This window comes from Malurus melanocephalus, unplaced genomic scaffold (genome assembly GCF_030028575.1).
Source record: "Malurus melanocephalus ecotype Western Australia unplaced genomic scaffold, MMel_1.1 scaffold_403, whole genome shotgun sequence".
Lineage (NCBI taxonomy): Eukaryota > Metazoa > Chordata > Aves > Passeriformes > Maluridae > Malurus > Malurus melanocephalus.
In genome coordinates, this window is record NW_026623635.1 from 145,683 (window position 1) to 171,073 (window position 25,391).

The 25,391-nt window shown below is 39.4% G+C and overlaps 1 protein-coding gene across 3 annotated transcripts in view; it reads left to right on the forward strand.

Moving 5' to 3' along the window:
• The window catches only part of SPAG9 (sperm associated antigen 9), a 58,003-nt gene that overhangs the window by 29,060 nt on the left and 3,552 nt on the right, over positions 1-25,391 (forward strand). For all 3 annotated transcript variants that reach the window (XM_057379358.1, XM_057379356.1, XM_057379357.1), the window contains 22 exons: positions 1,043-1,196; positions 5,266-5,476; positions 5,966-6,065; positions 6,635-6,756; positions 9,804-9,861; positions 10,383-10,535; positions 10,618-10,669; positions 11,071-11,201; positions 12,598-12,654; positions 13,503-13,676; positions 14,349-14,478; positions 14,727-14,819; positions 15,097-15,264; positions 15,976-16,147; positions 17,242-17,469; positions 18,181-18,376; positions 18,822-18,944; positions 19,493-19,573; positions 20,045-20,112; positions 21,307-21,455; positions 22,505-22,676; positions 23,610-23,723. In XM_057379358.1, coding sequence (XP_057235341.1) covers positions 1,043-1,196; positions 5,266-5,476; positions 5,966-6,065; positions 6,635-6,756; positions 9,804-9,861; positions 10,383-10,535; positions 10,618-10,669; positions 11,071-11,201; positions 12,598-12,654; positions 13,503-13,676; positions 14,349-14,478; positions 14,727-14,819; positions 15,097-15,264; positions 15,976-16,147; positions 17,242-17,469; positions 18,181-18,376; positions 18,822-18,944; positions 19,493-19,573; positions 20,045-20,112; positions 21,307-21,455; positions 22,505-22,676; positions 23,610-23,723 — 2,906 coding nt within the window. The remainder of the gene's footprint in view (positions 1-1,042; positions 1,197-5,265; positions 5,477-5,965; positions 6,066-6,634; positions 6,757-9,803; positions 9,862-10,382; positions 10,536-10,617; positions 10,670-11,070; positions 11,202-12,597; positions 12,655-13,502; positions 13,677-14,348; positions 14,479-14,726; positions 14,820-15,096; positions 15,265-15,975; positions 16,148-17,241; positions 17,470-18,180; positions 18,377-18,821; positions 18,945-19,492; positions 19,574-20,044; positions 20,113-21,306; positions 21,456-22,504; positions 22,677-23,609; positions 23,724-25,391) is intronic.

The window sequence follows — 25,391 nt, forward strand, 5'->3', positions numbered from 1 at the left end:
TGCCTAAATGTGAAAACTATGGCATCACTTGTGCACASTTTTATCTTCTGACTCCACTATACTTAAATCTGTACTAATTGATTACAGTCTTTTTTTTCTGCATGACATTGTTCTGCCTGAACAAACACTTTGCTTATCTCAGTTCTAGGCCTGGCTGATACTTTTCCTTTTCAGAGCTGGCCACAGCATCCTCTGAATGGCATTGCACACAATGGTTTTGTCTCTTGCTAGCAGGAAGAATGAATCCTTTTGTTCACTGAGCACACTACTGACCTGGGGATTTTTTGTTTCTTTTGGGGGTTAATACATAAACCTTTGGAATTTCCAAATGCTATTTGCCATAGGGAAGTGAAAAGAGTGAAGAAGTGAAGAGTTGGGATGAAGTAATTTGCTTTACTGGCACAAGCTTTTGTGCAGCTTTAGGGTGAAGTGSAATGTTGAACTGATCTTGGGTAAAACTACACAATTTTTGGCTGAGACATTTGTAACATTGGTAATTCCCTGACCCAGTTCTTTTCTCCTACACAAATCCATGTAATTTATGTGATCTTYAGGAATAAAATACCCAAGGATTTGAGAAGAGTTGCTTGAGGCTTGCTGTTTACAGTTTTGCMAATGCTTCAGTTGATGATTTAGCTGTTTACTGTTGTACAACTTATGTGGTGCTGTGTCTTAGGAGAAAATGGTGCCAAATGGTATTTTTAATAGTGCCTGCTGAAAATGATAATTTAATCTGAAATAAGGATACACTTTTGTATTATACTTCTGTTGGTGCTTCATTTCTGTAAAACTTTTGTTTGCTACAGATTAGCTGCAGTGTAAATCAATAACTGCTATTTAAAGCCGTGGAATTGACTGTTGGCAATCATGTGAAATGAGGAATTATTGGGTGCYGTGGCACCGTCTGGGTGTGCTATGCATTTAATGGAGCAGCGTCTGAACATTTGACCCTGGAATTTCACCACTTGCCTGCTGATTACAAAGAAAAATAAACCGTGTGCCAGCTGAGATGGCTGCTGACCCGTGCCTGTCTTTCCAACAGGAAGGAGCGTCCCATCTCCCTGGGCATCTTCCCGTTACCTGCAGGAGATGCTCTCCTCACGCCCGAGGCTCAGAGGGAGGCGGYGGAAACGCCCGCGGCCGAGCAGTGGAAATTCCCCGAGCTGAGCCAGCCACGCTCCCACACCAGCCTCAAGGTGAGCACGCCTCAACTCCCACAACACATGGTGGGTCCTTGGCAGGATGGGAAAAAAACCAAAAAACCCAAAAGTGAAAGAGAGGAGGGAACCCCCTGAAACATCTCTGTRTAAGCCAAGTGCATTGCTTGCTCCCCTGAGCTTTCACAGAACTTCCTTACTGCAAGAAGCAAAGTTTTTGGGGGCATTTTCCAAATGAGTGATAATACAGGTTAGTTCTCCTCTTATTCTCAACAGTGGGTCTTTTCTTTCTGGCTAAAGACCCTTTTCAAAGGTTCCACCTTGTTTTTCCACACGAGATCTAGAACTAGATAGTGTAACAGTTTAATTAGCTTTATTAATGCTGCTTTAGAAGGAAAGCTTTGGTTGCYACATGGGCAGTGCTCTTCATGCAGCCTCTACTGCCAGGTGTGTGGTGCAGGTAGACCACAGAGCTGAGAATGACCTAACTTTCCTAAATTAGCTTGTGATTATGATTTCCCTTACATGCAACTTGGCTGTAATCCCTGCAATTGTTCTGTGTTCCAACAGCAAGAGGGTGGAATAGRACAATCTGCAGGAGTGGAGGAAACAGGGAGTGGTGTTGGAGTGTGAKGAGTCTGGCAGTTGGGTCTAAGGTGCCCTCACAGCACAGCAGGAGGAGGATCTGCAGGGGGAAGAATCCAGAATGTGTAAATCCTCACAATATGTATTTCTTGATGAGGTTTTTTGGATATACTGTTGTTTCTGGAAAGGCAAACAGCTGAGAGGAGTTTCCCCTTAAGTGAACTTAATAGCTACTTAGCATGGAAATGTTAACTGATAAGAACTAAAGAGCTATTTGGAAGTAATAGGAACCCATTTCTTTTCCTAGAGGTCATATGGAAATAATGGGAAGAGTTTGGTGTGGTTATAATTAACACTTAAGTGACAGTATGAATTTGGTTCTAAAAATTTGTCACTTAAAAATGGTGCTAGCYAGGAGGTTGGATCTTGAATTTATCMAATTCCCTTTGTCTTATGCTAATTAACAACAGTAAATTGGCAGGTTTTAGGAAAGCTGACTGAAATACAACTTATGTACAATAAATACAAGTTATGWTTAAGAGTAGGTGGAAAGGGAAGCTTCTGATTCCATCCTTTYCCCTCAGAAAATTGTAATGGCTACTCCATATCATCAAAATAGGCTTCTTGGTGTATTTCTTCTAAAAGTAATGCTCTGCTAAAATGAGAATTTACAAAATAGCTCAGACTGTAGTTCTTCAAATCTGTTTATTCAGAATAAATTCCTTGGGTCCAAAGCAACATCTTTACTTTGTAGCTGAGAATGTAGTGAATTCTGAAGTGAACCTGTTGGAATAACATGCTACATTGAAGTCAAAACCAGCATTTGAAAGTTTTGTCTCTAATTTTTCTCCCCTAAATACTTTTAAYATCCAGTACAAGGCACAGACAGGATTCTGCTGCTCTGTAACTTCTGTTTTCCATTGATGCCTGAACATTTCAGTAATGGTCAGTGTTTCCTCCAAAAGTATCACAAAGAGGAGGTGGCAGAGATTAAAAAATCTGGGTGTTCTGTACTTGTGCAGTAGTGACATTGCTGGATATCATTGTAAGGGGACAGACAATTATGTACCAGTCATTCTTTTCTGCTTATTTCTGTACAGCATTGCAGATGAGTTACTCCTCCAAATTTTATTACTGAATTTTTAAACTATATTTTCTTTTTTTTCAGGAACATGACCAAAAAAGTCAAATTTTGCTAGGTCAACACAGCACTGACTTTCAAATGTTTAGGCTGTGAGATATTTTGATTAATTCAGTGTCACTTAATGAAATTGCTTTTCATTTTCTTTAGTTCTAGAACAAACATTCATAATAGTTTAATCTGTGTAGCTCCAAGAGCAAGCTAAGAAAATACTGTAGACAATAAAGGCAGAAATATAAAATAGATGGGATGATTTGAAATTCCTTTAGGGAAAGGACCATTCTATTCACTGCCTTTTCTTGTGCTATCAAGCAATTTTTCTTGAGCTCTGTGTGTGAAAGTCAGCGATCAGTTTGTGCTGCATCAGTTAGTGGATGCTGTTGGAATACAAAGATGTAGGAATGTCTGAGCAGAGCCAGCAGCTCTGCTGAGGTTTTATTCCTCATTTATGTGAGCTCTGGGTGCCCTTGGTAAGGAGCACCAACTTCCTCCCTTCTGTATCTGCTCGCTCAAGTATGAACCATTAGACAGAGCCTCAGCTTCCCCCATTCAGAAGGCAATTGGGTAAATTGCAGAGTTTTTTTGTTTTTTTTTAATTCCTTCAGAGGTGTCTGTATTTCTGACTACTTTTGACAGAAAATCAAATATTAATAATTGGTTGTTCTGCATTTTACTATGAAACAATGAGAGCTGTCAGTAATTGATAGGCAAGTCTTGAAAGGGCTGAATTTTGTTTCTAGTGCTTGCAAATTCTATGTGGGGATGTTGCTGTAGGATGCAAGTTTTACATCAATGTTGATGTACACAAATATGTGGGGTTTTTTTTCCCTGTCCCCACACAAATAAAAATCTTACCTTAGTAAGTTCCAAAAGTAGGAATCTAAAAGTTACAATTCTTAGTAATTTTATGCTAAGTGCAAATGAGAGAGTGTGTGTCTCCATGCAGGTCTCTTATGTGTGTTGGTTTTTTTTTAAATAATCTTAAAATTCAGATTCACTCCCTTCTCAAAAAGGGATGCTGGCAAAGCAATTAATTTGTGCTTTGCAAAATCTAAACTTGTTTGATTCTTGACAAGTTCAGCTTTCCTGTATTAACAGATCTATTCTCTTGAAATGTCACAGACTTGTCCAGGAGCTTTGCTTTCWGCTCTTGATTCCCAAACAAATCCTACAAGAACTTTTGATAAAAACTTACCTTCCTGCCTTCATTTTGCACGCAGCAGCCTCAAGTTTCATATTTATTTTCCCCAACAAGATTCCTCCAATGGTGTGTTGGCCAGAACAGACAAACTTGTTTTCCTCTCTGCTGAGAGCTGTTGTTTACTGTCATGTGCTGCTTAAGTCATAGATCAGGCATCTGCTGTGGGTCTGGGCATGAATGAGGGGCAAAATGTGAATGAAGGAGAGGAGAGAAGGCCCAGGAAGGGCTGTTGGTATGTCCAGGTAGTGGCTTCTGGTTGTGCCACACACAGTCCATCCTGTCCTCCCACCCAGTGCCTGGTGCAGCTCTGAGTGATGGTCCYAATCTGGAGTCCAGCAGCTGGATTAATTCCGTAATTAATGCCATATTTGAGGGTCTTGACCCAGTGTCACTGTCAATTGTTGCCAGGARTCAGCTTCTCAGGAGGAGCAGTTTGCGGTGCTCCATCATGGGTCTGAAATTTAACTGGACAAGCAGTGACTGCAGTTCCRTGTCTCGTTCCCAGGGTCAGCCAGGGCTCACAGCTCAGACTGGAAAGCCCATAAAAACTGAGTGAAGTGCTTGAAAATATCCCTGGAGGTGTTCAAAGCTGGGTTGGACAGGGCTCTGAGCARCCTGGTGTAGTGCAAGGTGTCCCTGCCCATGGCAGGGATTGAAACAAAATGATCTTTAAGGTCCCTCCCAACCCAAATCATTCTGTGATGATGATTTTATTAAATTCTACACATTTATATCAGTTAAATCCATGTTTGCATCAGTGCTTCAATGTCTGCTTTTTAAGGTCCCATGTACTTTTTGAACAATTGATTTTGTAACAGCTTTGGGAAGATTCAGAAGTCCATTGTGCAGCTAGAAGGACTCTTAGAATGAGAGTGCTGCTTGTTGTCTGGAAGACTTAACAGAAAAGCACCCTGAAGTTGTGACTAAAATTATCAGCTGAGATCAAACATTACTGTTAAAAATAAAGGCAATTTTATGTAGCTATGACTGCCTTAACAAGAGTGATACAGCCATAGGCTAAAGATGGCTTAAAATGTTCTTTTTATTGCTGTTTCTTTTCATTTGCATGATTTTCAGTAAAATACAGTGATTTTGCTGTCTGTTCTTTAGTTTATATTCCCAGCTCTYCTAATAACACTTTAATTCATGTTCATTTTTTACTGGTAATTRTGCAATTTTAGGATGAGCTGTCTGATGTTAGCCAAGCAGGCTCCAAATGTACTACTCCAGCATCCACAGCTGCTTCAGATGTTCCTGTGCTGCCTGCTGAAACCCCTCAAAAGGAAAATGCTGAAGGGCTTGCAAAGGACACAGAAATGTCAAATGAGAAGCTGGATGAGAGCAAGAATATTGAAGTCCAGGTAGCTCAAGAGACAAGAAATGTGTGCACTGGTGAGCTGCTTTAATTCTTACTCTGGGGTTACTGTGGACCTCATATTTTGTCASTTATTAATTATCTTGCTGTGCCACAAATAAGATTCATTTAGGTTTATTACTCTGTATTTTGAGGCATTCAGAATATTGGTCAGAGATAAGTCTGTTGTTAATTGGTGGCTTTAGTTCTTTATTCTTTAGAATCAGAATTATTTATGACATTTCCTTTCAGTAAAAAAGGCACAAAGTGTCATGAAGTTACCTTGGTTTTAAATATAGAAATAGTAGGAAATAACTGCTGTGAGATGATGTGTTAAATTCAGGATAAAGCTAGAAATTCCAGTGTCTGCACTAGAGTAGCAAAATCTCTGTGTGTTTTCATTTAATTACCTTGATAAGTCTTTGAACAGAAGTATCCTAAGCTGGTGATTGATTAATGGCTCCTACATATAGTTAATATGTCATGATGATTTTGTTTATGGACATACACCGCTTGCTTTGCCCCAGGGGGAAATGAAAATGAAGAAAAATCTGAAGTTCAGGCAATCATTGAGTCAACTCCAGAGTTGGATATGGATAAAGATCTCAGTGGATATAAAGGTTCCAGGTAAGTTTTGTGTTGTGATTTAGGAAAAAGACAATTTTTAGGAGATGATTTTAAAATACTGTGTACAGGAATTTTCCTTTTTCCTGTCTTTGTTTCATTCTTGTGATGAGATGGGTAAAAGGACCTGTGTATAGTGAATTTTAAGGGTGTAAGTGTTTTGTGTGAAAGGAGCCCGCTCTCCGACCAGAGGAATATTTTGACCTCTTACAAWTCAGTTCTCTTGCRTTCTTGTTATATTAAATGACTTCCAGTTTAGCTGAGCTGTCTGTTCTTCAGGCATTTGGGCTGACTAAGTCCTGACATGACTGAATTTCTATAGGCCAAAACTTGATATGCTTTAATGCATTAAAATCCTGTCCAGCTCAATATCTGCAACTGCCTCAAGTTTGATATTTGGATGGGAAAGCAGTGTTTGAAAATAGAATCTAGAACTTTTAAAAGCTGAAAACTTCTGGGGTTAGTCTGGGGTAGCAAATGAACTACTGGTAAAAAAATGCAGAGCAAACTTTTCTTCATTGTGGGAATGCTTTCTTCCTGCTTTTTCATGTCTTGTTTAATTCTCTGCCCAGCACTCCCACCAAAGGCATCGAGAACAAAGCATTTGACCGTAACACAGAGTCACTCTTTGAAGAGCTGTCATCTGCTGGTTCTGGCCTAATTGGAGATGTGGATGAAGGTGCTGATTTACTGGGTAAGRAAGGTTATTTAAAGATGCTGTATACAGCGATTTTCCTTTTTAGGAAGTGCTTAATTATCCTTGCTGGATTTATTGTTAGGCTTCATTTGCATTAAAATTGTTTGAGTAGCATCCTAAGGTAGTCATTGGAATGCAAAACCAGGAGAAAGTGTTTGTTCTTTCCAGCCTTAATCTTTTGGGGCACTTCTTTCACTATCCTCTAATTCATTTCTCCCTGTATGTTCTYTTATATAAGGATTTTTATCTCAAGGAAGGATTTTTGTCTTGAACTAGTTTTAAGTAGTTTTATTCAGGTTATGCCTGATCTGTAGTGGCCTGGCTTCATCACCTCTTTAGGGATTTGAACTTGAAAGAGAATTGCAGCAAAATGCAGTGGTGGTAATTWGAGAATCAAACTGTTAATTGATAGGGGAGGGGAAACCCACATTTCTCTTTCTCCTAAGCAGCTTTCTGCTACTCCTGTGCTGACTGAAAAAAAATGTGAATTTTGGGAATATGAGTTGACCAAGATCAAAAAAGTCATCAGAAAAATAATCTTTCTATAAACAACATAGCAAGGTATTTTTGGCCATCTAATTGTTCAGGGCTCATTTTGAAATAATGAAAGCTGGTACTATGGAATGTGTAAAATGCAGATGCCACTCTTGCTTTAGGAATGGGCTGTGTGCACACAATCAGCAGCTTGTTTGCTTGTGTCCTCTGGCCCAGCAAAAACACAGATTGTTAGAAACTCCTGTGTGCAATCTGGATTTCTGGTTGTTCAGTGTTCCACCAGAAACTTGTTTTACATCAASCAGGTGACATTTCTGCTCACTGGGAGTAATGGGCCCATCTCAGRTCTGAGATGGTTTTTCTTTGTTGTCACTCTGAGCAGTGAGGATCTCCACAACSCTGCTGCAACATACTCCATCCAAAACTCTTGAATGTCACTCCATTGTCACAGGGACAGCTAATCACACATTCTGCATGCCCAAATACAGATACTGGAGAAGTATTAACATGGAGCAACTTAGCTGTGATAAACTGATTAAAGAAATCAAACTATTGTCAGCATGTCCTGACTCCAATGCTTTGTTTTCCATTGGCAAAAAATAACATACTCTTTAATGTAAACTTATTAAAGGTTTGTCAGTGAGTTTTTTACCATTTTCTGTAAATTTGCTACTGGAAAAACCAGTGTGTGCAAACTAAACCCAGGGTTCGACCTGCGTTTGTTATGCAGAATGTGTTGGTCTGAAAATTTTATTTTASAATTGTCATTTCACTTGGAGGACAACCATAGTCCAAAACCTGAAAAGCCACACCTGCATCCAGGATAGTCTGTGTGTTTCAAGCATTTGGATCTGTTCTAAGTGAGCSTTAAACTTCAGTTTGGAGCTGTGTAAAAGTAGTTAATTGGGATTCTCTAATCTGTTTTCTCTTGGGCTGCATACCCAGGGGAATATTCTGGTGTGTATGCTTCTTTTTTCAAAAAATCTTTGAAATCTGTTGCTTCTCCAGTTAGGCGTTCTTGGCTGCTGCTCTCATAAAATACATTCTCTGCATTTTTTTTCCCTGCTTGGTAATTTTTTTTTTTTTGCCGTTGTGCTCTGGCTTTCTGGTTTTTGTTCTTGCATTATAAAAGATCCTGAAATCTGTTGGACATGATCCTACCTACTTTTATCTGTGAATAGTGAAAATGCTTTAAAAAGCAATAGCTACATCAAAAAAATCTCTTGATGGCTGTAGTACAGGGGATTTCTCTAGGTATTGATAAATTAATAATGGCTGATCTAAGTTGCTTCACTGTTAACTGTCATTTACTTTWAATCCAAAACCCAGAGAGGGAAATTTCAAAAGAGGGAACTGTGATTTGCATGTCTGTTTATAGATATCTTTTTGCTTTGTTATCCAARTATCTTTTAAGTCTTCTGCTGTGCCAAAGTTGCTTGGAAGATTTTGTCMCTAAAGTATTTTAAAAGGCCTCCACCATTAAGATACCTCTTTCCTTCRTTATGTTAATCTTAAATTAACATAATTTTTGCTGTTATCAGTGGGGTAATTATTTTGCTGTGCAAGATGCAAAATAATTRTTCTCTCCTGAAATTATCTTTTTTTAAATTCTGAAAATTATATTAGGTATGCAAAAATAGGGCAAGAAATTAATTTCCAATAATTTAAGTCATACTGACATACTTAAATGAAAAGTTAATGTTCACTTTTTACCATAATAGCATATTAATTGGAAACTTCTGAATGGCTTAGCATTTTTTCCAAGTACTGTGCTTCTAAATTATTTCACAGAAAATGAGAGACTTCTGTTAAATTACTGATTTTTTAAAGAGGTTTAACCAATAGAGATGGTAGTGACARTCTTAAATTCTTCAACATCTGTCTTCTGTATAAATCCTGCTTCTAATCGCATCACATCCCACTTCAGATTTTTGGTGGTGGCTTTGTTTTAATTCRCTCTTACTTCCTAAGTCTAAATCTTTTATTGCTCCTCGCTCATACTACACCTCACATGAAATGTTTCTTGTTCTTGTTTTTGCTCTACATGGAATGCATGGGCTTTAAAGACCATAATTTCTTTGGTAAGGTATCATTTGCTCTGGGGAAATCTGCAGGGCTTTCACAATCTGAGCTTTATTCAGCATGTCTCATGTCTAGAACTGATATACTCTGGTATCTAACGTGGTGTAGAAGACAGCTGAGTGTTTTAAACTTAAATTTTGTGGATTAATACTTCTGCAGCATTTGCTGTGTTTGGTTTTTGATGTGGTGGTGTAACATTTTCTAAACATAGAGGATAGGTGGAGGCAGCACTGGCCTGTGTTAGCCAGGRATGCTTTTGGGCTTTAATTGAGGTCAGAAGGGAGAAGGTGGAGGGGAAAGCTAATGGTAGAAGGTAGGTTGGACCTGGAACTTCAGATAGCTCACAGTTCTTCTGACAAGTTGGTCRTACTTAAAATTCAGTTGGCTTTAGGCAATGGCAAAATGTAAGTTTTGTAAAAACATCGATTTTTATTTGCTAATTTAATGTGTTTGTTTCCTTTGGAAAGGAATGGGGCGTGAGGTTGAAAACCTCATTTTGGAAAACACTCAGCTGCTGGAGACAAAGTAAGTGAGAACATTTCTGTAAAAAATACTGACTTTGTGTTATTTATATCTTCAATGTCTTCTTACAGAAACTATACAAATAGTTTTCAGTTCTAAGAGTAGTAGTGATATGAGTATTTTGAATTTGTAGATATATTTAGCTGAGTTGAAATTCTTCTAGAAATTAAGGACCTAAGACACAAAAGCTGCTTTTATCCTTGTARGGCTCCAAGAAATGCAGTGCTGTGTCCTGAGAACTCCCTGTCAGGAACACAGCTGTAAGTGCACAGGCAAATCCATTGGAGCACTCTTGAGGAATTTATTTTAAGCAAACTGATTTATCAGAATTTTTTTCTAATACAGATGTGATTGTATTTGAATGTTGGAGATTTAGGTGGAAATGGTTTGACCTCCAAGAAAAGTGAATCTTTTTACAGTAGCTCTGTGTAAGAAATGTGTAGCTATTCAAAAATAAAACCAGGCTGAAGCYGAAGTGAGAGCCTGATCATCCTTGTGACCATGTGTTTTCAATGTTTGTGTAGAAATGCACTGAATGTAGTGAAGAACGATTTAATAGCAAAGGTGGATGAATTGACCTGTGAGAAGGATGTACTACAAGGTGAATTAGAGGCTGTAAAACAAGCAAAACAAAAGCTTGAAGAGAAAAATAAGGAACTGGAAGAAGAGCTGAGAAAGTGAGTTTAATTCCATGGTTGTAAAAAAGAAAAAGAAACAGCCCTTTYGTGGTATTTAATGCATTTTTCATTTTGTGTTTAGAGCTCGTGCAGAAGCAGAGGAAGCAAGACAGAAAGCTAAAGAGGATGATGATGTAGGTGGATGTGTGTGTGTGTGGTTTTGTGCGTGTCATTCTGTGGGACATGGGAATTCCYTGTGTTTAGTGAGTGCTGCTAAACTTTTCTGCTTTAAAAGCAGTGGTGAAGTTCCTTCATGGGTAGAAAAGACAGAAGACTAAAGAGCACAAGTAAAGTTCAACTGACAGYGATCAGTTTGGTTTCTTTCCTCTCTGCCCACTCTTATCCCACTCCTTTTTGAAGAACTATTTTCATTCCGATTACATTGCATACAAAGAATGGGAGGAGAGGAAGGTAAAACTCAGCTTTACAAACGATTTGGAATCTGGAATTGTGCCTTAGCCTGAGTTACCAGGAGGCAGAGGGTGGCTCTGTGGTGCTGCTCTGTCCCTGCCATGCTGTTTCCCTGTGTGCCCAGAGCGACGTGCCCACGGCGCAGCGGAARCGCTTCACACGCGTGGAGATGGCGCGGGTGCTGATGGAGAGGAACCAGTACAAGGAGAGGCTGATGGAGCTGCARGAGGCTGTGCGATGGACTGAGATGATAAGGTGAAAACTCCTGGAATCTATGATTTTTACCTGCAGAGTGGTCTGAGTGGTAGCTTAATTCCCTTCTGCTCGTTTTCCTCACGCCCATGTGGCGCTTCGATTTTTAAATTATGGGCGTGGAACTTGTCAGAATGGTTCTTGGTGAGCGAAARCCTCATTTTGGAAAACACTCAGTTGCAGGAGACAGTGAGACTGTTTATGTAAAAAATACTGACTTTCTGTCATTTCCCTATATCTTTAGTATCTTCCTACAGAAATGATACAAATGTGCTTTTAGTTCTAAGTGTAGTTGTGCTGTCAGTATTTTGAATTCATAKATGTATTTGGCTGAGTTGGCCATCTTCTAGAAATTAGGTACCTAAGAAGCAAAAGCTGCTTTTAAGCTGCTTTTTKGACTCTTTGTAAGGTTCCAAGAAATGCAGTGCTGTGTCCTCAAGAGATCAGCTCCTTGTCATATGATGTGAAAGACATACATTTTTTTTCATGGGATGCTTTTTTGGAGCAATAACAAAAGTTGGTTATTGTAAATAACGTTAATTTGTTGGGCAGTAAAAATCACTGTATGTGCACATACCTTGTGATGTCAAAATAGGAATAATGTAGTCTTCAGATTGATAATAATCCCTTTGGAGGGACTTTGGATKTCAGGGRAAAACACAGTTTAAAGCTGTGGAASGTTTGTTAAACAGTGGCAAATGATGGTAATTTGGTCTCATTTGCATCCTGAGTATTGAGTTGYTTGGCGAGCATGGTTTATAAACATAAGTGTGCTTCCTCAGGCCTCAGCCCCTGGCCGCAGGTAGCAAAGGCTGTGGTGCTGCCTGCTGGCCACAGAGAGCAGTGACGTGTTTGTCCCCATTGTCCTCCTGCCTGTCAGCCTTTGGGAGGGAAAATGCACATTCTGACAGCCATGGCTTGTTTTTCTATAGCTACTTCTGCTGYAGAAATCCTCTCCTATCTCTGTTATCTGTGGCTTCCGCAACACTCACTTTATCTTTTATTTACTCATGCATTGAAGGATGGGAGGATTTAAACCAAAAAACAATGGTTAATGTCTTAAATAGGGGGCAGAATAATTTAAAACAGTTGGCTGCTTTCTTTGAGCTGTTTTCATTGTGAAGTGTCACACAGATTTGTCTCTTCTGTCTGAAAAACACTTGCCAATTATTTGGGATGCAAAGAAATGTGGATAAAGTTTATTATGCAACTTCAGCTCCTCTAGTGGGAATTTTAATATTTTGCTCTGATCAGTAAAGAAGTAGCAGTGTGAAAAAACAGGCTTTGTTGCTTTCAAGATGTTACCTTTTTTAAAAAAAATAAGAGTTACACACTGTTCCATTCCTTTTCCTTTTTTAGTTGTTGCTTACTCAGTAAACTTGGAATTTATTTCTTGTAGAGCATCAAGAGAAAACCCAGCCATGCAAGAGAAGAAGAGATCAAGCATTTGGCAGTTGTAAGTATAAAAARACAACTCACTGGCAGAAATAACCACCTTAACCAATTAGCTGGCACATTTGTGTATGTTAGCTAATTATTTTTTGGCAGATGAAGATGTCTTAACCCTTCTTCTCTTGTTGCCCAGCATGCCAGCTCGGTAAGACTGGTCTGGAAGACAAAATGTATCGTAAGCTGCAGCACGTAGTGAGTGGCTGTGCACTTTGGGAAGTTAAATGCCAGAGTGCTGGGATTTTTTTTGTAGCTGAATATGCACCAGGATTCTTGTTCTGAACATTTTTTCTGGATTTGTTTTTATAATGAAGAGTGTGGATTGCATTTATTTCAGATTTCCTTTCCCTCTGTGAAGTGCAGCTTAGTGATTGTCACATGCTCATTGCTGTCTTTGAGCTCTTTAACTCTAAACCACTGTTTTTCACCCCAAGATATTTATCAAATAATCCTTTTCATGTTGTGGTTTGCTGATCACTGTTCTATCTTTTTTGCCTAGAAAATAGGGGGGTTTTTAAAGTTCTCTCTGCATGATCTAATATGCTTCATAAAACTTCCAGGTGTGATATTCACATCCTAATCTTCTTGGTTCCCTGTACATGTTAATTCAAAATGAAATTCCCATTACATTTGATAAACAAATGGGATGATAATTCTTTAAGAATTCTTCTCACTGACATGAGTTTTTGTGCTTTGAGAGTGTTGCTGAGTGTGTGGTGGCTGCTGCTATGTTGGGATCCAGTTTCTTACTTTAACTGTCATGAGCAGGCTGGCATATGCTGTGTTTTGCCTGCACAGTCAAATTTGGATGTATCTGACAAATCTTGACTCTTGTCTTTTTTTCTCTTTTTCTAGTTTTAGCAGGCTCTTCAGTTCATCCAGCAATACAGCAAAGAAACCAGAACCTCCTGTCAACGTTAAATATAATGCTCCAACCTCGCACATTACCCCGTCAGTCAAGAAAAGAAGCAGCACCTTATCTCAATTACCCAGTGACAAATCTAAAGCCTTTGAATTCCTCAGTGAAGAGTAAGACATTTTGGKTTTATGCTACTAGATATGCTCTACCAAGTGTTTACTCTTTCRGTCCTCTGAGATTACTAGCATGCTGCTAAGTGGAGTATATGTTCTCTTGAAGTGAGTGTTGATACATTAGAACTCAAGATAGTGCAGATTAAATGTGCAGCAGTGGGTGAATATCCTGAGCACTTGGCTGAAATATTCTACTTGGTGTAAATACCACTGTGTTTCACAAAAGTGTGAAAGGCTCAGGAGGCAGCACTGRGTACACTTTTATATGCTGTAAAATGCTTTAAAATGTTGTAGCTGAGCAGTAACTGTACAAGTACTGAAAGTTCACTTAAGCTAACAAGTATCTGCTTTTTTTTTTCTCTTGTGCTTTGTTTTGGCACTATATCTTTTTGATTTACAATTTTTAAAGCTCCTAGTAGAGCTACATAATCCAAGTTAGTTTCCTTTAAGGATGCTGGCAGCTGGCAGTAGACTTTTGAGTTTTGCCTGTTTCTCGCCAGCCCCTTAGAAACAACCCCCAGGAAACCTGTTGTTTTGAAACCTGGGGATATTCTTGGTAACCCAGTGCTTCCACAGAGGTCTTGATTATCGAGTTTAACAACAATTCCCATTACACAAAGARTCCAAAGAGCATAAATAAGAGGTTCCTCCATGCTGCTTCTTGCCCAGAACTGAAGCCAGTTTAGCCTCGCGCCGGGAGCAGAAGAGGGAGCAGTACCGCCAGGTGAAAGCTCAYGTGCAGAAGGAGGATGGCAGAGTGCAGGCTTTTGGCTGGAGTCTACCTCAGAAGTACAAACAGGTATTGTGCTTTTAAAAGTCATGGTYACAGCTTCGTGTTTTGTCACATCTGAATGGGGTTTGATTTCACAGCTTGTGTTTGAGTGATCCCAGCTTTTCGTCGTTGAACTATGCAGTGAAGAATCTTTCTAAGGAAAACAACAATGCAAAACTCTTAATTGTGTTTAATCAAGTCTGAGCAACTGATTCCGAAGATTGTAAACCTCTTTTAAAGAGTTTTTCCATTTTGTTTGTTTGCTTTTAACCTAGGTGGCAAATGGTGGACAGGGTGAAAATAAGATGAAGAACTTGCCTGTACCTGTTTACCTGAGACCTTTAGATGAGAAGGATACCTCTATGAAGGTAGGATATTTCCAGTGATGACAGAGAGACTYGAGCAACCTATAGCCTGAATATTTTTATTTTAGTCTCAGTTACATTCTTTTTGAAATTATTTCTTCTTAAAACATGTGAAGATGAATTTAAGCCTCAGTAGAAATGTACCTTACTTTAATTGTAATGAATAACTTAAAACGGACTGTRGCTATATAACAATGTTGATATCACTTAGCATATTTAAGAATGGCTGTGTCTCTTTTCTAAGTTTGACATTCAAGTGAAACATTTCTTTTCTCCCAAGCTGTGGTGTGCTGTAGGGGTGAACCTGTCAGGAGGGAAGACACGAGATGGGGGGTCCGTGGTGGGTGCCAGTGTGTTCTACAATGATGTGACTGCTGTGGATGCAGATGGCAACAAGCAGCAAACWGGATCCCAGAGCAGCTTAGATAAACTAGATCAGGAGCTCAAGGTAAGGTCACTGCAAGGCACATCTAATATTTTTTTTTTTTATTTATTTAATAATAAATTTCAGAGGTAGACATCTTTACTGTGTAACTATAGAGTAATCAAGTATTTTCTAATTGGCTTATAAGAAACAAATGAATTTTTCTTGGGTAGTCATCAACCCAGGATATTTGGGTTATTGAATCCAACTACAAAAATGCTTTGATTCTTCCCTTACTGGCACATCTGAGGAGCAAATCAATTTTATATCTAAATGATGTACTGCTTACACTAGTGCTGCCTCCTTTAAAACCCATTTGTGCCAGAGCTGTTAATGTTCTAACTGCCATGAATGGAATTYATATTAAGGGCATCAAAACTAAGGTTTTGTTTTGAAGTGCTTTGGAATATCATGTTATCCTGTGGTGATACTGAGTGTGGCAGCTGGCATGTCAATAATGTTTTTCTTTTATACTGGTCTACCTGTATAATTATGCAGTATAATTATAATATTTTCTATGCTTTTGATAGAAGTGTGAAATATGAGGGAGTTTTATATTTCAAATACATGAGAACAAGTAATTACATATAATTTTACATTGGCACTGAAATATTTTACTTCCTGCATATTTATGTATTTCTGTAGGTGAAAATGTAAGACTATAAAAGATCAAAGGTAATAATTTTATTCTTGTCCCTCTTTCTCTTGTTCACTTTTGCCTTTATTCTCCTTCAGGATCAGCAGAAGGAACTGAAACATCAGGAGGAATTATCCAGTTTAGTTTGGATCTGTACTAGYACACATTCTGCTACAAAAGTTATCATTATTGATGCAAATCAACCAGGAAATATTCTGGACAGTTTCATTGTTTGCAATTCYCATGTGCTTTGTATTGCCAGCGTGCCAGGTAAACACTTGGGCTGTTTCAGCTCCTGTTTTTTTTGTTTCTATTCAGCTTTTCTTATGCAATGAAAACCCACAGATGTGTTACTCGGTATGATGAAATGTTTCTGTCACACAGCAATGCAAAAGTGTTTAATTGTATGAAAACTGTGGCATTTCTACCCTACTGCTCCACTCTTTAGTTGCCTCCTGACCTAAATTAGCTGAAAATCAGAGAGCTGTCAGCAGCCAAGGGRAGCTGTTTTGTTTGATGTTTTATAAATTGTGCAATGGTGTCAGTATTCATGGAACTGTGAGCCTCACAGAAAGAACAGCTTGTTGGTTGTTTTTTTGACTTCTTCAGTTCTTGAAGAGAAGCAGCAAGTCTTGGAGCTTCCTGCAGAGGGAATCCTTGCTGCATTTGAGTGTATTTTAAGTCTTTAAAGTATGAGAGATTTGAACGTGAGGAAAACAGGTTTTCTTCCAGAACAAAGGATGTATTGCAGCTAMATTCTTCATGAAGATGTAGATGGGTGTCCCTGCATACATGCACTTTTATGAAATCCKATTTTAGAGGAAAATTAATTAAAATAGCAATAAGCCTTTTGTGAAACTGCAGATTGAAATACAGTGAATGACATTCAGTTGTGCAGCATATGCAGATCTTGCTTTTGTTTTGTGAGCTTTGTGACAGCATCTTCCCCATTTGCTGATSACCTTAAAATAACCTTGTAGACAGGGTTTATCTGCATGTTTAACCTCAGCTGCTGGAGAGCTCATTCACTTTGAAGCTTTGTTATTAAAGAAGTGATTCAGCTTTATCTCTTTGAAAAACACCGAGTGATAGGACTCGAGGGAATGGCCTGGAGCTGTGTCAGGGGAGGTTGAAATTGGATATCAGGAAAAGATTTTCCCCTCRGAGGGTTGTGGGGCACTGAATGAGCTCCCCAGGGAATGGGCACAGCCCCAGGCTGCCAGAGCTCCAGGAGCATTTGGCCAACACTCTAAGGCACAGGGTGGGATTGCTGGATGTCTGTGCAGGGCCAGGGGATGGGCTGGATCCTTGTAAATCCCTTCCAGCTCAGGCTGTTCTGTGATTCTGAGYTCCATCTCTTTCAGGGGCGAGGGAAACAGATTACCCTGCAGGAGAAGAAGGGTCCCAAGAAGCAGATTCCAGCCAAGTGGACAAGTCCTCTCTGTGTGGCAGCATGACCAGCAACAGCTCAGCAGAGACTGACAGCCTGCTGGGGGGCATCACCGTGGTGGGCTGCACTGCTGAGGGGGTTCCAGGAGCTCCTGGGGCTCAGGACACCAATGGGGCCTCACCTGTGGCAGAGAAACAGTCAGGTGTGTGATACACAGGGCAGGGGTGTGATACACAGGGCAGGGGTGTGCTGCACACTGCACGTGTGTCAGGGGTGAACAAACACCTCGAGGTGAACCTGCAAATGAGTGCTGCTGGTACTGAGTGTAACAAGTGTGAGCCATGATGACAGAAACACTTAATCTGTAAATTGTAGCTGAAAACTCAATGGAGGTGACATGAAATGGGAATAGACAGCTGCTTCTTGCAGGTACTTTAGAGAGAATTCTTGTGCCTGCTCTAAAGAGATTTGAAGTGAMTATTTGAAATGCAGACCTTGCCAAAGAGTGACTAGAATAAATGCCTTGGGTTTTGTCAAGTCTTCATAGAGATTTAAGTGAAACTGATTATTTTTAGACACTCTTTCTATTTTCTGTCATATGACTTGAAGAGCTGTGTGGTGAGATGATTGTCAGTGGATATGTAGTGGTTGCTCTTGTTCACTGCTGTCCTAATTAATCACTTCAAGGGCAATCTGAGCCTTCAGTCACTGGGTTGGTRCTTAAAATGATTGGACATTGTTTTGTACAGTTTTGGACATTTCTGTGTTTTGGGTTTTTTTAGATAAAAAAAATCTAGATTGTAACTATCTAGCTATTACTACTATTCAAAGTATCAAGTTCTGGCTGTTTTAAACAATAGCAAGTCCTATGGCAGTTGTKAAMAGGTTATTTTGAWTTTTTTTTCTTTYATAGATATTGCAACGGAAAGTAATTCAGTAGATGAGAACATTCCAACAGCAGAGGAGGCAACAGAAGCAACAGAAGTCAATGCAGGGACAGGAGAAGATGCAGCTGATATTGCACAAACTGGAGTCTACACAGAGCATGTCTTCACAGATCCCTTGGGAGTGCAGCATACAGCAGAGGCATCCCCGGTGTACCAGCCTAAGTACATAGACTCWGTCCTCTTACCTCTTAAAATGTATTTAAAGAGAGAAATAGCATGTTTGTAGGAACACAGCATGGCGATAAAATCACTTCTTTTCTTGTTAAGTGTGTTGAGGTTAATTAAGTAGTCTTTGTACAAGACTCTTGGTGACTTTTATGCTTTGTGACTCTTTTCTGCAATTCCCCAGACACACCAGCAATACTGACAGGCTTGGATGGAACCTAATTTTCCTTGTAAAAGTAAATGTCCAYTTCAAGAAAGTCATTGTTATTGGGGTTTTCATCTGTATTGCACTTTTATGCGTGGTTGCTGTGTTTTTAAACACTTAATGTGCTTCAACAGCCAGTGTAGGAACTCTCAGCACTGAATTAAATACCTGGGTTGTAGCCTGAGTAATCTGTGCACTCCATTAAATGTATATTAACTGGTGTTTTTTTTTTTCTAGTACTGAGTCAGAGTTATATAAAGATGTTGCAGTTCTGCCCAATGAGCAAGATCTAGTGAGAGAAGAAGCACAGAAAATGAGTAGCCTTTTACCCACCATGTGGCTTGGAGCACAGAATGGCTGGTAAGGAAGTGCTAATCTTGYTACATTTATTTGTAATAATTACTTTCAACTTGCTCCTTGTGCCTGCAGGCCTGATAACTGTCTCMAGTCAAGATTAAGTGCAGGAAGATCTCAAGAGAGCCAAAACCTTGGATGCTTTGCTGCATTTTTAGGCMGTATAGAATTCAAAGGAAGTATTGTAGGTGATTAGCAAACCCTTTTTTGTTGGATAATGCTTCATCTGCAGAAAAGTTCTGGGGATTTTTTTATAGTCAAAGAAATTGTTATGGTCTGATAATTCCATAACTTTCAATATTTTAATGTGCTAGGGAAATACATTGTACTTTTTAATRCAGATGGATCTGCAAAGGARTTTKTWMAGMKKYMKRMMKCTKWAMAAAGGCATTCTGCTGCTCATGCAGTTCTTCCTTTCAGTCTATACGTAGTTTCCAGTGGAAGATGAAAACTTTTATTTTCCCTTTTGATTGTGGATTTCAGTTTATAAGGGTTTTGCTTGTGGTTGTTTTTGTCTGGTAGTGCTTTTAATCCCTCCTGATTTGTCTTTGCAGCCTGTATGTTCATTCGTCAGTGGCCCAGTGGAGGAAATGTGTTCATGCCATTAAACTTAAAGATTCTATTCTCAGTATTGTGTAAGTCCTGAAAGAATGTCATGTAAATCATAATGAATTCCTGTTAARATGCATTCAAAGTTTAGTTTTGTATTTCCTCCTCAGATTTTGGGAATATCAGTTGCCATAACTGCCTGCATGCTCTTTGAGGGACAGTGCAAAATGTTTGGGGAGTAAAGGAAAATACAAGGAATCTTGTACCTGTTGGAAATACCCATCCCAGATGATGAGCTGTAGCTACTCAAAACAGTTATAGGTTGCTATCCTTGCTGTTTTCTTCAGGCATTACAGCCAGATAGATTTCAAAGTCTCTCAACTGGATTTTGACACCTTTGTTACATCCCTTCTCCTGAGCTATATTGTAGAAATCAAAACACTAGGGCTGACTGTAAAAAATATGCTGGAATATAAAATGTTTATACCTTTCTTTCAACCTGCCTTTGGAGCAGAGCAGTCTAACAGAGTTTGTTGTTGTGCCTCCTTTCTCCCCAGACACGTCAAAGGAATTGTCCTGGTGGCACTGGCAGATGGGACACTCGCCATCTTCCACCGAGGAGTTGGTAAGGGCTCTGTCACACCTGGAAAACAGGGAATTCTTAACAGAATTCAGGAGAGAAATGTGCCATTTTAAAGTGATATTTTGATRATGTATTCCCCAATGGCCTTTTTTGGGGCTGTCGTGAGAACTATTTCTATTTACCTCAGCTGCAGATTCAAGGACTGGTTTTGTACTATTCTGGTGCATTAATGGAATTTTTCCTTATTCTGAAATGGAGAATGGGATAGATCTGAGCTGAATAGTGAAAAGCCATCTGAAAGTCCACGCTGATCATCATCTCTCTTGCTTTTTCATCAAGCTCAATAGCTTTGTCTTCTGTTTTATTAGTGTTAAAATTGTCCTTGGCCAGGTCTTTCAGTGAGAATTTTGTAAACATTGCTTTTTCTGCCCAAACCACTCCTGAACCAGCTCCTTTCTTCACCCTCCAGAAAACAGGACCTGGACAGAAGGTCTTATTACAAATAACTGGAACTTACCCATTGGTTTATTTCCACAGGCTCCCTATTAATTTCTTCTTTCCTTTGTGATGTTTAAATCCCTGTGATCCAAAAGGTTGCAGAACCCTAATGCAAAAACTTARTCCAAGGTGCATTTCCCAGTAATGTTTTTAGTGTTTTTGTTTTGTTGGGGTTTTTTAAAACTCACTGTAGTGGCTTAGAATCCCTAGGGGCTGTCTAGTGAATGCCACTGATGACCTGTGGCCTTAGCTCAGTCTACAGAAGAATTTTACTTGGTGTTGAATGACCAAATTTAGTATGCTTTTAGTAGATTTCAGGTGCTTTTTTAAGATCTTGCAGCATTTAAAAAAAAAAAATTCACTGGGCAACATTTCTATGTTCAGCCAAGCAGCAGGTGCCTGGTGCTGTGTGGGAAGCTGTTTGTTTCCACGTGTACTGCTCCTAGCCAAGCAGAGCACTCAGCACTGGGTAATTTGCTGATTTAAAAATGTTTTGCTGGGTTTTTTAACCTGGATCATTGTACAACTTTATTTTTTAGAAAAAATAGCATTTAGGATGTTAATTGCTGAGTTTTKTTAATGAGGAGCTTAGCCATAAAGTTGTATTGATTTATCCAGATTATTGCAATGCTTTAAAAAAATTAGACTTTAAAGATCGTTGCTTGTACTCAAAATTTTCTTTAAACTCATAGGAACCTGAGTTTAGTTGTGCTTTTTGCTCTCCTGGTGTTTTTGCAGATGGTCAGTGGGATTTGACAAACTAYCACCTCTTGGACCTGGGCCGGCCGCACCACTCGATCCGGTGCATGACAGTGGTACATGACAAGGTCTGGTGTGGCTACAGGAACAAAATCTATGTGGTTCAACCAAAGGCCATGAAAATAGAGGTAAGTTCAAATGGTGGTTAAAATAAATAAATGTTATGCATTAATTCTGCAGATCAGACTCCAAAGAACATCTGCATCAGTACGGAAACAGGCAACCAAACAAATTTGTTTTAGGAAATAGTATTATATTTTCTTAAGATTTTATCATTGTTTTGGAAGACTTTAAGCCATGGTGAGACAGTTTTCACCTACTGAAGCCAGTTTTTGTAGGGTTTAGTTCTCCCCTTCYAGCTGGCCAGAAACTGGGAAGTGTCTTTGTAAGGTCAGCCCCCAGCTTTTTCTCTATGTGTGCCTCATTTTGTTCTCCACCCACCTGTAAACTTCTCTGTAATCTTTCTTTGCACATCTGAGAGGTTTATAAGTGTTAATCTTGAATGTACTCTCCAGTCAGAGAGTAGTTTATGCAGGGTGTGTGAGCTGGTGTTTTATCTGCAGGATTTTATCTGTCATCTCAAGGGCAGAAAGTGGCTGAGGTTTCTGCAACCCTTGAGCAATATCAGTGCTCCAGCCGTTGGCCTGAGATGTGGGCCAGGCCTTTGAGAGTGGAGATCAATCCCCCAGTTAATAACTTGTTTCTGTGAAGAAGATTATAAATATATAAATACGGGAAAAATGAAGTGAAGTTGATGCAAAAGTGAAATGGGTTGTTTTGCTGGTGGTTAGTGTGTATTTTGCACAGTTGGGTTTGTTTGTGAGAGTCAATTGTGACAGAACAAGGAAGAAAAGCACTTTTTGGGAATGTGGGCTTTGAGCAGGATCTCAGACCAAAAGATTTCAGGTTCAAAGGAGACAGAAGCTGAAGCAGGCTGGGATGAGATGTGTGAATGAGCACAAAGTAGGAAACTGCAGCTTTGAGRTCCCACTCAGGGAGGGCAATCAGCGATTTTACAGCATCCCATGGTATTTGCAGCTGAGCTAAACTCTGGATTTTGGAGATCAGAGGGTCATGCTCGATTTAAAACTGCCAGCTCTGTCAGTGTGAGAGTAACACAAACCTTCCTCACTCTCCCTTTGTTTCACCTTCTGATTTAAACCCCAATGTTTTCTAGAAGTCCTTTGACGCCCACCCAAGGAGGGAGAGCCAAGTGAGGCAGCTGGCGTGGGTGGGGGACGGGGTGTGGGTGTCCATCCGCCTGGACTCCACCCTGCGCCTCTACCACGCCCACACCTACCAGCACCTGCAGGACGTGGACATTGAGCCCTATGTAAGCAAAATGCTTGGTAAGTTCACCCAAAAACTGCTGTCTTCTTGCTGTGTGCAGCTTGYCTTTCCTGCTCGGGGTCAGGCAGTTCTCACTGCTCATTTGGGGCGAGGCTGGGTGGAGGGGCACTTCAATCAGTTTGTGCAAACTTGACTAAGCCTCAGTCAGTCTGTAAAGCATGATGGTACAGTCCTCTGTTAGTCTGTTGTCCTTCCTGGTGTGCAAAGTGTCCTTAAAAACTCCAAACTAAGGAGGAAAATGGTGGTTGGGTTGGGCAGGCATAGAGAAATCAAGTCTTTCTCTTTTTCTATTTTGATGCCCCTTTTTAACACTGAAAATGGGAAGAATGCATTAATTGCATGGAAAAAAGGCCTATTTTTCAAAAAAAACCTCCCACAAAATAGCAGATTTTTATTGCTAGTGAACCTAATAAGCTGTTTTTTCTTTTTAAATTAATATCCATATAAGAGCAGTTTGACCACCTACATTACATAACAAATGCAGGTAATTGAGCCCTGGGAAATCCTTCACTGGTCACTGCAGTGCACTGCACATGGCTGCTCAGCCTTCTGCCCCCCTCATCRTGCTAAAATGGATGAGAAATTCATTTTAATGGATGACAAACCATTATCTTATATCTGTAAACTCTTTTTTTTGCTTGTTTTAAAAGCTGGTGAGCTCCAAAAGATTTTACTGTGCAGCATGATGGGGCTGTTATACCTTTTTTATAGTTAATTTAGATTTTTGCTATATAGGTTCGCAACTTAATTACAGTGTTGTAGCCTTTTAGGTTGTCTTTGCAACTTAAATGTGCTCTCCTATTTTGTTTCTGTCTCAAGTGGGAGGGAATTATTTGTCTGTGTGATATGGGAGTTGGATTKAAGATTCTCTGTTGTACAACTAAAATTATTCTTGCTCATAATTTTTGATGAAAAGCATCTTTTGTTTTTAGGTACTGGTAAACTGGGATTCTCATTTGTGAGAATCACAGCTCTTATGGTGTCTTGTAATCGTTTATGGGTAGGAACAGGAAATGGTGTCATCATCTCCATTCCATTAACAGAAAGTAAGTAAAATATCAATGAATAGCACTGTGCAATATGCTGTAGACACACAAAAAAAGAGTATTAAACACCATTCACATGCTTGCTAATGGATAGAAAGCTTCACTGCCAGGTTTTACTCTTTCAGGTTTATAATAGGTCAGGCCTGTGTGATGTTCAGCACCTAAATCTGTGTTACAGTGGTTACAGTGACTCTGAGAACACAAMACATCTGCAGAATCTGCTGCACTGCACTTTGAGCAGAGTGGGCTTGGAATCAAAGGGACACTTGGAAGCCTTGGAGGTGTTCTGAGCTTTAGCAGCATTGATAGAAGTTTATTGCTTATAAGAGACATCATTAGTTTTCTAATTACTGTTATTTTTGTATGCCATATGATCACAAAGTAGATTTTTGTTAGGTTTGAGCACGCTGGTGTTGTTGTTAATTCAATTTGATTGGGTTTAGTTCTTGAGAATTCATCACAACATGGGTATGAAGGGCTGGAACAGGAGTGGCACAGTGCTTTGAAGGGCACATTCTGAGTTACAGGAGCTGTAAACACATTCTACAAACAGGGCACTGACTTCCAGGTCAAATTCCAAYCTTATAAATCCAGGTATTTGCTGACTAACAGAACCCAGACTCTCACCATAGGCTGGAATTATTTGAGGGTGGGATAGGAAGCATTCAGATGTGGGCAGTTGATCCTCAGGAGAAAAGAACAGTCCAGCTTGAGGGCAAAAACAAAGCTTAAATAGGTAAAGCTTGGAAAAAATCTCTGAGTGAATTGATTGCATTTAAACAACAACAAAAAAACCTCAACACTTGTGCCTGAGATTARTGTTAAAATGGGGACAGAAGTTTCAGAAAATCAAATGCAGACTACTAATTGTAGTTGCTACCTAGAAAATAGTGTGACAGGTGACGTTTTAGAGTGGTTTAATAGTGAAAACTCTTCATGTTGTATCTGCTTTGTTGAACAGCACACACATGCATTGTTTCTCATATTGTTCCATTGCATTGTCCATCATTCAGTAAATGTCTTTTTTTTTTGCCTTGCATGAATGTACTAAGGAAGGACAAACTTCCTGTCACGAATTTGAGACACTTTAATCATGCTTTCAAAAATTATGCTCTTAATTTGCGTCAAGCTTGATTTGATGTTTCCGGAGGAGTTTGTTTGAAACCAGGAGTGAACATGAAGAAATCCCTATTAAAGCTGCTCAGTTTYATTTCAGTTCTGTTGGTTGGTTGTGGGTCAGAACAGCCTTTTGGGGGGTAGTCTGGTAGTGGGATTGAGCACCCTGSTGAGGAATATTGATGGTTTTTAAAAGCAGTCACATCATCACAAGCAGTGGCATCTCTCAAACCCCTGAGTCTCAGCAGCAGGGCAGCAGATGATGTTCCAAAAAGACACTTGATACCATGAATTGTTCTGTATTATTCTGGAGCCTCCTGCCAAGGAAAGAGAGAAAGGGGAAAGGTTGCTAATCAATAATAAATTTTAAAGCACATGACAGTGGCAGTACTTCCATGTTTCATTTTGTACTGGAACTTCTATAACAAGATGCTGTTCTTTGTGACTTTTGATTGAATCTTCTGTAATTAAATATCTATTGTTTTTTTTTAGGAGCTAAAATTTTAAGCTCTACCTTATCAAAAACCAAAATATGAGTGGTGGGTTCTCATT